This window comes from Sciurus carolinensis, chromosome 12 (assembly GCF_902686445.1).
Source record: "Sciurus carolinensis chromosome 12, mSciCar1.2, whole genome shotgun sequence".
Classification (NCBI taxonomy): Eukaryota; Metazoa; Chordata; class Mammalia; order Rodentia; family Sciuridae; genus Sciurus; species Sciurus carolinensis.
In genome coordinates this window covers 68,088,778-68,102,138 of record NC_062224.1, presented here as the reverse complement: position 1 = coordinate 68,102,138, position 13,361 = coordinate 68,088,778, and the positions used below count along the sequence as shown (strand labels likewise).

The 13,361-nt window shown below is 46.5% G+C and overlaps 1 protein-coding gene across 1 annotated transcript in view; it reads right to left on the bottom strand.

Moving 5' to 3' along the window:
* Positions 1-13,361, bottom strand: part of Capn8 (calpain 8) — a 90,167-nt gene that overhangs the window by 25,470 nt on the left and 51,336 nt on the right. The window contains exons 3-9 of the mRNA XM_047520649.1: positions 12,817-12,935; positions 12,176-12,309; positions 11,045-11,213; positions 10,163-10,246; positions 8,857-8,942; positions 3,243-3,317; positions 2,386-2,546 (exon numbers count right to left, since the gene is read on the bottom strand). Coding sequence (XP_047376605.1) covers positions 2,386-2,546; positions 3,243-3,317; positions 8,857-8,942; positions 10,163-10,246; positions 11,045-11,213; positions 12,176-12,309; positions 12,817-12,935 — 828 coding nt within the window. The remainder of the gene's footprint in view (positions 1-2,385; positions 2,547-3,242; positions 3,318-8,856; positions 8,943-10,162; positions 10,247-11,044; positions 11,214-12,175; positions 12,310-12,816; positions 12,936-13,361) is intronic.

The window sequence follows — 13,361 nt, the reverse complement described above, 5'->3', positions numbered from 1 at the left end:
ATATTCCAGTTCCCAGGATCCCAGAGTTACCCTGGGCTGCACTAGGAGGTAACATCCAAGTCCCACTGGGGAAACAGTTAATAACTCCTTGTCCCCAGCTCCTGGACTGTGGAGACAAACCCTGGAGGAAGGGAGGTATCATGAAGAAAGCATGTCTGGGACAGAGGAGGACAAAGTCCCCGAAGAATCTAGCTACCGAGGAGGGCTCCCAAACAGATAGACTGACTGGCATGTGTTCTCCCTCAGAGAAGAACCCAGATTCAGATCACAGCCCAATGCAGCCCTGAAGACAAATTCTCTGTCCATCAGTCCAAGGACCTCATGTGATGGTGACAGTGTTGCAGCCCATTGATGAGACACACTTCCTTTCAAGAGAAAGTCATTTAATTACGTATAAGGAATCATGCAATTAAAAAGCATTCCTACACACCACCTATGAATATTAAGAGGAATCCTTCATTTTAAAGATGAGTTTAATTTAAAAAAACTCTCTAGATAGTGACTAGACAAGCCAAGGCACAGAGAAGTGAAAAGAATCATCTGAGGACACCCAGCAATTCTATGACAGAGTTCAGAGCAGAGGATAATTGAAAAGGATCAGCCTGACAGTGGCTCTAGGCGAGGGCCTCAATGATTTCAATAATGATGTACCCTGGAGGGGAGAAAGGAGCAGAAGAGGGTGGTTGGTTTTTGAACTTTGTATTTTGGTTTTATTGTTGTTGTTGTTGTTGTTGTTGTTTAGCTTTTGAGTTTTTTGCATCCTCTAAGTGAAGACCCAACTCCATGAAATACCAATAGCACTCCCAGGTGACCAAGAGTCATTGGTTATTTTTTTCTTAACAGTAAGATTGTTTATTCAATTCCACCTCCTCAGAATCTCCACTTCCAGATTTTTGGTTTGCGGCACAGAGGTATGGATTTTAAAGCCAACTATCTGTAGATTCCAGGGGAGATAGAAAATTCGGTAATCTTCTATACTTACATCATTACCAAAGGGCAAGAACAATCCATCTCTTCCTGACAGCTAGTTGGCAGCACAGATGGGATTATGATTTGATACATGCAGATACGTTGGGCACCCCCTACAGTTCTGAGCTCCCAAAATGATCCATGCGAATTTCCTCTACATTTTCTAAGAGCTTGCTAATGGTGAGCATATTTTAATTTCTCCCAAATGCAACATTACTGCAATCCCTACATTTTTTGTTTACTCCTTAGCAGTACTGGAGGAAGAGAATGGGCCATAAAGATAATCCATCCCATTTGTATGATGCTACACAGTTTACAGAGCACTTCCCTATACGCCCTGTGTTAAGATGCTCACTGAGACCCAAGTAAGGTTGGAAGTTAAGAATTATCACCCCATTCTGAGGATTAAAAAACTGAAGCTTAGGGAAGGGAAATGTCCCTCCCAGGGGCTCACAGCCGTTCAGCTAAGCAAGAGGGGCAGGACACAGACTCCTCTCATTCCTGTCTGCCCAGCATTCTGGTTTCTGCCACCGGAAATGGGAGCTCTGGTTGGATAAGGATGGAAGAGAACTTGTCAAGCCTCCAGACTGTATCCACCTGGGATTTTATGATAATGCCCCTTCCTGCACTGAGCTTCATGTTGGAAGATCATGACTGGCCCCACCCTGAGCATCCCACTCAATCAACCCAAATCAACACACAACAGCAAACCCGGCAGGGAGTGTGGGGGAGGTGCAAAGTGAAGACAGCAGGTTTAGCTTTCCTTCATTTCTCCTTAAGAGATGTGGAGTCATTTTTCAGAGATTCTTCGTCAGGTGTTGCCTCAGCAGATTCAACCTAGGAGGAGCCTATATATGTACATATTAGTGATCTTTTGTGAACCGGATAAGGCGACCCCCCTGTAATAAGATGAGGACCCAGGTTAGTGCAGAAGCAATGTTTTGCACCAGACTCTCCCTGCAGGGGGGCCCCAGTGACTCCCATAGGAGTGCAAGGTGGCCACTCGCATGCACTGTGTGTGGCTATCCCCGACTTCCCCTGTCTCACCACTCCATCTCTGACTCAGATGCCCACACAAAGCAAACCAGCTCCTCTGTGGGGTGCAGCCTATAGACACAGCAGATGTTGGGCCCATGTTCCTCTGCAGGGAAGCCCAGGAGAATAGGTCTTAGCCAAGAACAAGAAAGCACATCCTTTGTAGGTAGATGTTAGTAGGAAGCACACCCTTTGGAGGCAGGGGCAGGTGGGCAAAGCAGGGCTGATTTGAAGCTGAATGAGATCAGGCCACCCATCCTTGCTGCCCTGGCCTCTGAGCCTGGGGACAAGCAGGCCCTCAAGTCCAAAGGAATTATCCCAAGATTAACATATGAAGTCACCCAACTCAGGGAGGACACGCCAGGCAGCCCTCCACCTTACCTGGATAGTTCTGGCAGCCACCAGCAGTGGAACCCCGGGTCCAGCGGCCATTGAACAGCACCAGGTTCCATTTGTGCACCTCCTCACTGCTCAGAGAGTCTGGGGAAAGGTTGCAGATTTCCAGGCGGGAGAACTGCTTCAAGAAATCTGAAAATGACATCCTGAGGAGACAGAGGAACCCAAGGACTCTGTCAAGGGAGCAGGGCTAGAGGGGTGATTAAAGGCACACCCACCAGAAGAGTCCTGTGAGTGGTCCCAGAGGCTAAGGGCTCACTAAATCTGTTCAACAGTCCACTGATAGGAACATGCCAAGACTACCATCCAGATTCCTCACCATGGTTAGCATCCCCGCTCTTAGAGAACCCCACTTACATACCTACCAGCCACATAGTCAGGTCTCGAACTGGAAGAACCCCCTGGAGGTGATGTGAACACAGCCCCTGCCTCTGTCCATAGGAGTTTTTTATTTAATTCTCAGTGATATCCAGCATATATATGTCCCCTAAGTCCTACCAAGAACAAAGGGGATCCTTTTCATCTTCCCTAGCCTCTAGCAAAGGAAGTAGTCCTATTATGATGGAAAGATGAATCTCAGATGTAAAGAACCAAAAGTAGAACTCTCTGCTCATTGAAGGTAGGTGGGCTCATGGGCTCATGGCTCGAGGCCCAGATATAGTGATTTGGGTGCTTTAGATATGTGAATATAGAGGTAGAATTATACTAGAGCAAAAGGTGGGTGAAGAATGAAAGCCACCATGACCAAGACCATGTCCCATTCCTGGAAGATCTGGAGATGGGCTGTACCCACATCAGAATTTGGAATGGAGTCATAACTAAGTGGCTAAGCAGCCTCTTACCAGAACTCGCCATCCTCAGCTTTTCTGTCCAGCAATACCTTCTGCCTGGGATCTATGTAGTTCCACTCAGGTGCACTGGATGGGGCAGGGGGTGGAGCAGAAGTGGTCATTCCTGAGAGACAAGCTATATACTGCATCAAGAGATCCCCCTAAGGGCCTGAAATGGAGGTATCAAAATACTGCAGGTAGATAGGCAGGCAGGACCATATGGGTGGACTCTGGGGTGGACATGAGGCCAGGACATGGACACCAGCAGGTAACCTTGTGCATGCAGCAGAAGCATTATGGACCTGCTCTCACCGTCACTCTCTGGACAAGTTTTACATTTTCATTTAGGACACCCAGGCCCCTGACCACAGGAATGAGGAAATCCAGGAGAGGAGATACAAGAGGTCTGGTGACAAGAAGGACAGGCACTCCAGTACCCACTAGACAGTTATCATTCTGGCCCATCTATCAGTCTGGGGTGAATATATTGTAAGAAGCTCTGGCCAGTTTGGGGTACATGGAAAGAGCCTGCAAGAATAACTGTCAGGCCCAGCTTTATGGCAACTTCCCTGAAGGAGTGTCACCCTGTGAGGCCTCCTGCTGTTGACCTTTCCTTGACACTATCCACATACTTTGTTCAAAAGCCATCTCCAGTTTATCTGACCTTTACAAAGGTAGGTTTTTCTGAAATATGTATGCAACATCTAAATAACTGAGCAGTATCAAGATCCACTTAAACACACACACACACACACACACACACACACACACACACATCTCTTCCCTGAATATTTTCAACAAAACCCAACCTCTTCCTGCCCCAACATAGAAGCTGAGGCACAGCCAAGTCTAGCATCCCCTAGAGCTGGCCTCCAATGCCCCAGGAATTAGCAGAGGAGTTTGGGGGACTTCTTAAATTCAATTGAAACACTCATTTAATCAAAACTGGATTTCAGAATGTGCTTGTTATAAATAAAGATTAGGGAACAAGTTGGAGAATTTCAGATCTAAATCTCCCAGTTGGTTTTTACAAATTTGAAAAAAAAAAAAAAAAAAAGCAAAATCAATCTAGACATTGGGCTGATTTTAGGGATGTCATTTCAGAGATTCGGCACCCTCTTTCTCCAACAACCAGTATATAAATATCCCAAGCTATGGTGTCTAGCTTGGTAGAACCTCCAGGACTTGACTCCACCTACCCCACACACACCCCAGCCCTGGGGCCTTTCCCAGCCTGTCAGGAACTGGGTAGCCTCAGGGAAAGGAGATAAAGTCAAGCAAACCCTTTTGGTGTCTGTCATTGTGAATGGCTATTGGTGAAAATGAACAAAGCCTGGGGTTTCTATTTCATTCAGTCATGTCATCCATTTAGGGCAGTTAGCAGAATTGAAGTTTTGGGGTATGCTCAATGTTAGGCAGTGGAGTGGAAACTCTCATCAGGAAGCCCATCTGTGGCCCTTCCTGACACAGGCCTGGAGGAAAGTTCTGTGGCTCTGAGAAGTAATAAGCAGTAATTATGTTTAATTAAATGTGATAAAGTTCTTTCTTAAGGCCCTGTGACATCACAGAATATGGACAGACAGAATTGGGTGTACACTCAAGGCTTAAGGATTTATTAGGAGAGGGTATAATGGTGACAATTTTCATATCTGGTGGCTCTTTATTAATAAGACTTGTGCCTTGTAATTCCTTCCCAAGTACAGCCTTTCTTCCCTGGGCCAGCTGTGCTAACTTGACAGAAACCACCCCATGCCCTCCCCATCCTCCTGTGTCATTGAGACATCGATTCCAGGATGCAGCTGTCCTGGGACATCACCATTTCTGAGTAACTTCCCCTCAAGCAGAGAGGCTGCCTTCCAGTCAATGATCAATACCCACCCAGGTCATGAGTTCATGGGCGACACCCTCATTCATCACTGCCTGTCTGGGGCCATGACTCCCAGGATCAAGTTCTATTCTCCCAGCATCCTCATTTCCTCTCAGAGCTGAGGGGCTTGGCCTGTCAGAGAATCCAATGTTTTTGGAGTGGAAAGATCAGATTGTGAATGATCGATCTGACCACCAAGGTGTAGTAGGAAGAAAACAGGGAAACCATTGAGCACTAAGCAAAATTCAATGGAGCTGCCAAAATCTCAAATGTCAGGGTTTCCGGGACCCCCAGCCTTGGGCACGGTCAAGATGGCGCCTGGCGCTGAGCCAAAAGCAGCCAGCTATACAGTAAACAACCAGCGAATTCCAATGACTGGCTAGTTAACGATGTGATTAGAGCATGCCCCCCTCGTGTACCTATTCTATGCCTGCAGCTGTCCGCGCGTTTACCTCGTGTGCTCTCCCCTGATTGGTTGAAGTGTATATAAGCTTGATGGGTGGGGGAGTAGGAAGAAGCTGAAGCTGAGAGTGGGAGTAGAAGCGAGGAAGAAGAGTGCGAAGCAGGCGTGAGCCGAGCGGGAGAAGCGGAGCGGCCGAAGCAGGCGTGAGCCGAGCGGGAGAAGCGGAGCGACCGGAGCAGGCGAGAGTTAAGCAGAGGGAAAGAGAGCGAGAGAAAGAAAAGAGAGAAAGGGATAGAAAAGAGGGAAAGAAAGGAAGACTGTGCACAATAAACTTCCAAAGCTTCAGACGTTTGTCGTGTCTCTCTCTGCGGGCAGAGGGAACGCGATAACTGGTGCCGAAACCCGGGAACATGAAGGGTTTATAAAGAAGACAAGGTAAGATATCTTAAAAAATTTTCAATAAGTTAAACCGGTTATAAAAAAAAGTTAAAGGGTATCAGGATACGCCATCAGCGGTCCTGGGGATACGCGGAATGCGGTCCAGTTAAAGGGTATCAGGATACGCCATCAGCGGTCCTGGGGATACGCGGAATGCGGTCCAGTTAAAGGGTATCAGGATACGCCATCAGCGGTCCTGGGGGCACGCGGGATGCGGTCCGATTAAAATAAAAATAAGGACACACGGAAGGTGGTCCGGTATCGGGATACGCCAGCAGCGGTCCTGACGCGTGGAACGCGGTCCAATTAAAAGTGAAAGTAGAAACACGCTTGAAGCGGTCCAATTAGGGTATAGGTAGCACGTGAAAAGCCGCTATAAAAATTTTAATGCACACTTGATAGATAGTTTTCCTTTCAGTAATCTTGTTGCTCCTGGCAGCTAGGCCACTGTTTGTTATTGTAACTGCCATAACTGAAGCTATTCAAATTAGTAACAATGGGGTCTGAAACGTCTAAATTCAGAATGCAGCAACCCCTCAGGGAGCTATTAAAAAACCATGGGACGCCATTAAAGGAAAAAACAGCTAAAGTATTTCTCGATACTGTGGAAAGGGTTTCCCCTTGGTTTTTGGATGAGGGCCTTTTGAATACCCTACAGTGGGAACAGCTGGGGGAGGACCTTCGTATAGCGGATAGGCAAAACCCTTTGCCAGTAGGCACTATGGCTATTTGGTCTCTTATTAAATCCTGTCTGCGAGATAAAAACAAAAAACCTTCACTCACCGAGCCTTTAGCTGAGGGAAGACAGGTTGTTGGAAAGGACCGGATCCAGTCCTTCGTTGGGTCCGAGGGTCTGTTTGTATTTTCCCACAGGATCAACAGACTCCAGTCTGGATTCCAGAAAGGCTAATCAGAGTTTTACAGCATGCAAGTGATGCTGCTCCTCCTCGCAATGGCGAGCCTGAGCCTTCCTCCAATAACAAAAACTCAGACGGAAAGGCAAATCCGGAACCTATGTGCCATTGTTAGCCTGGCCATATTTTTTACTTCTAACTAACACATTTTTTATCCTTCCTTTTCTTGTTTTTCACCAATTCCTCTACAAGCCTGTCAATTCTACTGATGATTTTTCAGGTCGTGCTGTTTTTGGTGACAAGGATATCTCTAGTCTTTCTTTGCTTTAACAGGAGGAATTTTTGCACTCTGCCGTTGGAATCATACTACAAATCAGACCCAGAGTAGAGCAACTCGTTCTGCTGACCCTAGCTGTAATTTTGCTTTTCCTCCCACGTCAGCTTGTGTATTTCCTCCCTTTTATGTTTCTACCAACTAACATTTCTAATAACACCTCTTAACTGTTCACTAACCGTGTGCTATCTCTCACAATGCTGGAATGGTTCTTTTGCCACCCGTGCAATTTTGATGCACATTCCTATCTGCCTACCAGTCCTAGTTTCTGTTGCAGATATAGAATTGCCAGTGCTATTATCAAGAAACAGAAGAGGCTTTGACATTGCAACAGCCGTGATCATTGCCATCACAGTCCTTGCAGTAGCAGCATTGACACAACCATAACAACGATCATTCGGCCGAAAATACAGCTGCAGCCTTACAGACCATAGAGACTCTATCAGAGAGTGGACTTAATACAAGAACAAGTGGATACCTTGCAAGAACTTTTGGGACTGGGATGCGTTTATTCCCTGAGAGCTGTTTGTGTTGCCCGTATTGTAACTCTACTGGGATGTATGTTGTTTCTGTATTTAATATGGCTACATGGTTTTTCTTCTGTTTATAGATTTATCAAACAGCGGGCAGGCTTAGGAGCTATGGTGGTACTCCTCTGCCTTGGCCTCCTTCTCTTCATTCGTTTTGGCATGTATCTACGAGCTAGCCAATAGAGAGATCAGATTATCTTTCATCAGGCCATGACCGCCCTAAAGGCTGACAGCCCCCCATTAGTATGGCTCTTGATGCTGGACCGGTAGTCAAAGACAGGTAATGAAGGAGGTGGCTGTGTACCAACCTAAGACAGGAGCTGCAGCATGCTCTGCAGGCTCTGATGACGGGTAAGGACATATGCTGACCACTCAGCCTAAGACAGACACGGTCCCGAGCCTTAGTTTAATAATAAAGAAGGGGGATATGTCGGGGTTTCCGGGACCCCCAGCCTTGGGTACGGTCAAGATGGCGCCTGGCGCTGAGCCAAAAGCGGCCAGCTATACAGTAAACAACCAGCGAATTCCAATGATTGGCTAGTTAACAATGTGATTAGAGCATGCCCCCCTCGTGTACCTATTCTATGCCTGCAGCTGTCCGTGCGTTTACCTCATGTACTCTCCCCTGATTGGTTGAAGTGTATATAAGCCTGGTGAGTGGGAGAGTAAGAGAAGCAGAAGCTGAAGCTGAGAGCAAGAAGAAGCTGAGAGTAGGAGTAGTAGAAGCGAGGAAGAAGAGTGCGAGCGAGGGCGAGAGCCGAGTGGGAGAAGCGGAGCGGCCGAAGCAGGCGTGAGCCGAGCGGAGAAGCGAGCGACCGAGCAGGAGAAGCGGAGCGACCGGAGCAGGCGAGAGTTAAGCAGAGGGAAAGAGAGCGAGAGAAAGAAAAGAGAGAAGGGGATAGAAAAGAGGGAAAGAAAGGAAGACTGTGCACAATAAACTTCCAAAGCTTCAGACGTTTGTCGTGTCTCTCTCTGCGGGCAGAGGGAACGCGATACTCAAATGCCAAATCGGAAATTTATAATCAAAGACTTTGCTTTTTTCCAGCCTGGAACCATTTAATACTCTCTTCTGAATAGGCCATGTGATTTTGGGACAGTAAGTGCTGTAGAACTCACTATGATCTTGGTCTCATTGTTGTGTTTCACAAGACCTTCACTGTGGAGGGAGGTAAGGACTGAGGAAGGTAAAGAGGAACCTACTCATCGCTCCAGGCTCCTGTCCACTCCACCTCACCCCATGGATTCCTGAGTCTGATCAACTTCTCTGGGCAGCCACGGAAATCCACCTGCAAGGTCCACACACACAAAAGCAATTGCTGTCTGCACCTGGGAAGATTTGCATGAAATCTTTCACATATCCCTAACTGACCACATATTTATTTTCTTTCAACACATATTTTCAGGTTTTGGCCAAGTGCTCTATTTTTCACAATTTGAATAAATGAAGAGTGAGTTGAGCACAAAATCAAGTTTATGTCTGCTTTAACTTGGATTCAGATTTTATGGTTGACTAAGGTTGAGACATCGTGATACACCCTCTGAACAAATGCCAATAGCACAGCAGTTAATATTCATTAAGTACATATGGACCAGGCACGGTGCTAAGCATTTCAAATGCATGATTGCCTCATTTAAATCTCAGAACAATCCTGTGAGGTGGGCACTATTATTATCTTCATTTTGCAGCTCAAGAATCTGAGACATAGAGATGCTCAGTTTTCCAAGACTACCTAGTTAGTAACTGGTAGATGCAAGATGGAAACCCAGAAAATGTGTCTCCAAAGCCCAAGAGTTGGGCTACCCATTGCATTTCTTTTTTGGCAATGGTCATTGGAAAACTCAAAGCAAAATAATTTCTCAATGTTAACACTATCTTTAGCCTAGATTGATACATCTTACCTTAGTTGCATGGACTGATTGTGCCCATACTTTCTATTGTAAACCATCTCCAAATGTTTTTGGAAGTAGTCAGAATATAAGAAATAAAATTAATGAAAATTATAGTCCAGGCTTCCAACTACTTAGGTTAGAGAACAAGAAATACCTGCATGCCTTCTCATTATTATAGCCCACGCTGAAAATGAAAGTGGGAATTTATCTTTTTTCTTTTGGGGGATCCTATGCATTTCCACTGTTTTACTTACACAAACAGACTTCTTTCATTGAGTATAGAATCTAACTGAAAATCTCTACCATTTTCCTGGCCACACTCAACAGAGAAGTTGCATTTAATTAGAACTCATAGAGGTGCAGCTCAGAGAGGTTAAGTAACCCCTCCATAAGAGTGTGAAAATCAGAAGGGCCCTCATAATAAGCAAGAACTAAGGGCACATTTGTGGCATCAAGGGCTCTGTGCAGCCAAGAAACCCCCTTCCCCAGCAGGGTAGGAAGCCCCAAAGCCAACTCTAAACCTCTTAAGTGACCTCCTGTCTCTTCTCTCAGGTACGTCCTGGATTTGAGGTAACAGCATTTCACATTGCCTTCCCCTCCTCCCACCCAATTTTACCTCTTCGACTCCAGTAACAGAGTATGCGTGACTCTTAACCAGCTTCTGGCTGGTGATGGCTTCTGCTTCGGCTGCATTGGAGACCTGGGTTGAGGAGAAAGTCCGCTCAGGTAGATAACCTGACCTCTTTGGTACCATCCCTTTCCAAGGACACACTACAAAGCCAGAGGGCCCCAGTGTGGGACTGGCAAAGCAATGAGCCTCAGGTAAATAGAGCCGCCTCCATTCAACACTCTTTAATTAAGCCAGGCAGGTGCGATGTGGCTGCCAAGCTGGGAGTATGACTTAGCAGTCATTAAAACACCAGCAGGCATTTATTCTCTGTGAGTGTCCCTCTGCTGCACAAAAAACTACCCGTTATGCCAGCAAGAGAGAAAAGGAAAGCAGATGACAATAGACCCTTGAGGCGGTGGCCTCCAGCCCATGGTCTCTTTGGCCACCTTGGAACTCCAAACAGGCAACCCTCCAATCGAGTCATGACACTTGCCTGCTTTCAGAACCTCTTCCCTTTTCTTCGGGGATCTCCAAGTCCATTAAGTATAGTTGGTCATATTTGTTTTCCAAAATCTCAAAATTATTTAGCAAAAAGAGAGTAACAAAGATAGAGTCTAGGATCCAGGGAGCAAGACTATGTTCTCGGGGCAATTCCTGCAGCACTAAAGAGGTTCTACCAGCTAGGGGGAAATCAGGGCTCCTAGAATGTGACAAACCCACTTCTATCCATTACTTAGGTCTTAACCAGCTCGCATGTGCTGCAGACAACAGACTTGCCCATTAAATCCCAGACTGTTTGTCAAAGCCTTCCCCAGCCTCGCCCTTCCTGTCTAGTCCCTTCTCTACCACACCTGGGGAGAGGGAACAAAGAGAAGTATCCTGGCTCACATCAATGGAGCAACCCAGTAGAGATCCTGCACGGAGGGCTTTTCGGATGATATGATAAAGATTGGCTGGTGGCTTCTTCAGGTCATAAAACTCAGAGATACCGCCCGTGAAATCCTCAAACCCCTCCATGGTGGACCCTCCAGCAAGAGCCTCATAAGAACCATTGAGCCTGTTGGAAAAGAAAGAAAACATACACCATCCACAGTCACTTGCAACCCCAGCAAGAGGACTCCAAAGGTTGAGGGAAAAGAAGATGCTTTGACTTGTAGTCTAGAAGGTCAAGGAGGGCTCTTTGCCAATTTTGACTCTGGGTCAGGAAGGGACTTAGGCCACTGTTTCACAGGGTCAGTTTGGCATTTCGCTAGCAATGGATCTCACACTACTTCTCTCCAGGCCACATACTCTTTTACAAAGCCAAGAGCAACCCTTCCACAGCTGACCCCAACAGTTTAGGTTTCTGGAAGTTTCTAGGGACAAGGGAGACCCTCTCTAAATACTGAGAGGCATCTGCTGAGGCTTACTTAGGGAATAGGACTGGAATGAAACTGGATTGCAGAAAGAGGTATCAGTAAATGAAATGCATTCAAAGAACCCAAAAGTAGTCTTCCAACATTGAATGCCAATGAGAACAACGGCTCCTGAGGAAAGGGTGGAACTTTGTTGATTTGAGTACCTAAGTACATTCACTTTCTTCTTCATCATCATACCCTTTAAAACTCACATTGGGCTGGGTTGTAGCTCAGTGGTAGAGGGTTTGCCTAGCAGGTGTGAGGCACTGGATTCAATTCTCAGCACCACATATAAATAAATAATTTTTTTACAAAACTCATAATGCCCTAAAATTTATCTTGGAGTTTTAAAGAGAAAAAAGCTAAGACCTAGAGAGGCAAGGCAGTGTGTCCATCATCCACACATTTCTGTGGGACAGAGATGAGGTTTTAAACTCCCCGATCAAATTTCCATTTCTCTTCATTCCGGAGGGATGCTCCTCTGGCCCTTGGAGATCCAAGTGCTGGGGGAGACTTGGCCATGACACCCTGAGTTTGGGGTGGGGAGGCAAGTGTGGGAAAGGACAGGTGAGAGCCTTCAGAGAAGCTCTGGAGTCTCCCAGCTCCTAACTGCCCCACTTACTTGGCATAGGCCTTCTCCAGAAGTGCACTCCAGAATTCGTTGCCGTCTTCAGAGTGTAGGAAGAGCAGCTGCCCGTTCTTGGTGGGCAGCCTGTCGTCAATCACCACCTCAACCCACTCTCCATACTGCCAGAACTGGGAGTGGGAAAGCACAGTGGCTATTCATAGGACTAAAGGGAGGGAGTCCCTTCAGTGACCCACAGATGGGAACTCTGTGCTACCAGAGATCAAGTCTGGGCCTTTTTGTGAACCCCAAGCTCCTTAAAAGCAGGATCTATGTCAGATGAACCAGGAAATATCTAACCCAGCCTCTTGAGTTTGTGGATAGGAGAACTTTCCCAGCATCACCCAGTGGGGACAGTGGGTGACTCATACACTCCTTTCAGGATCCTCAGTCCAAAGTGCCTTCCTCAAGGCCACATGGCCTGGGGGAGATGGGAAGGAGATAGAGGCATGGTTGATTAGATAGAGGCATTAAAGAAATGGTTCTCAAGCTTAGGTATACATGCATTGGAATCACAGGGAGGGATGGTTAAGCATAGGTTACTGGGCCCCACCCCCAAAGTTTCTGATTCAGTCGATCTGGGGTAGAATTTAAGGATGTAGAAAGTAGTGACAAAGGCCATGAGCAAAGCACAATACCTGAAAATGAAAGATGCCTGCATAGTTTTTCTGGAAGTTCTGGTCCCTGGGGACCACCCGGTAAAGCAGTTTTTCATTCAAGGTGAGGGATGCAATGGCTGCCAGCAACCAGCAATCACCTGCACAACATGGAGGATACAGACTGGTCAGGCCAGGTTGATAGGGTCTCCACTTTCTCTGATGCTCACTGTCCCAAGTCATTCCAGAGTCCAAGTCTGTCTTAGTTTGTTCCTGCTGCTATAACAAAATACCTGAGACTGGGTCATTTATAAAGAACAAAAATTTAGTTCTTATACTGCTGGAGGCTTGGAAGCTCATGATCAAAGCACCATCAGATTCAGTGTCTGGTAAGGGCTGCTCTCTACTTCCAAGATGGCACCTTGTCACTGAGTCCTTACATGGCAGAAAAATGGAAGAGAAAAGGGGCCCATCCAGTTCTTTCAAGCCCTGTAATAAGGGCACTAATCCCTTTCATGACCCATGGAGCCCTTTTGACTTAATGACCCCCTATAGCTCCACCTCTTAAAACTATCACATTAGGTCTT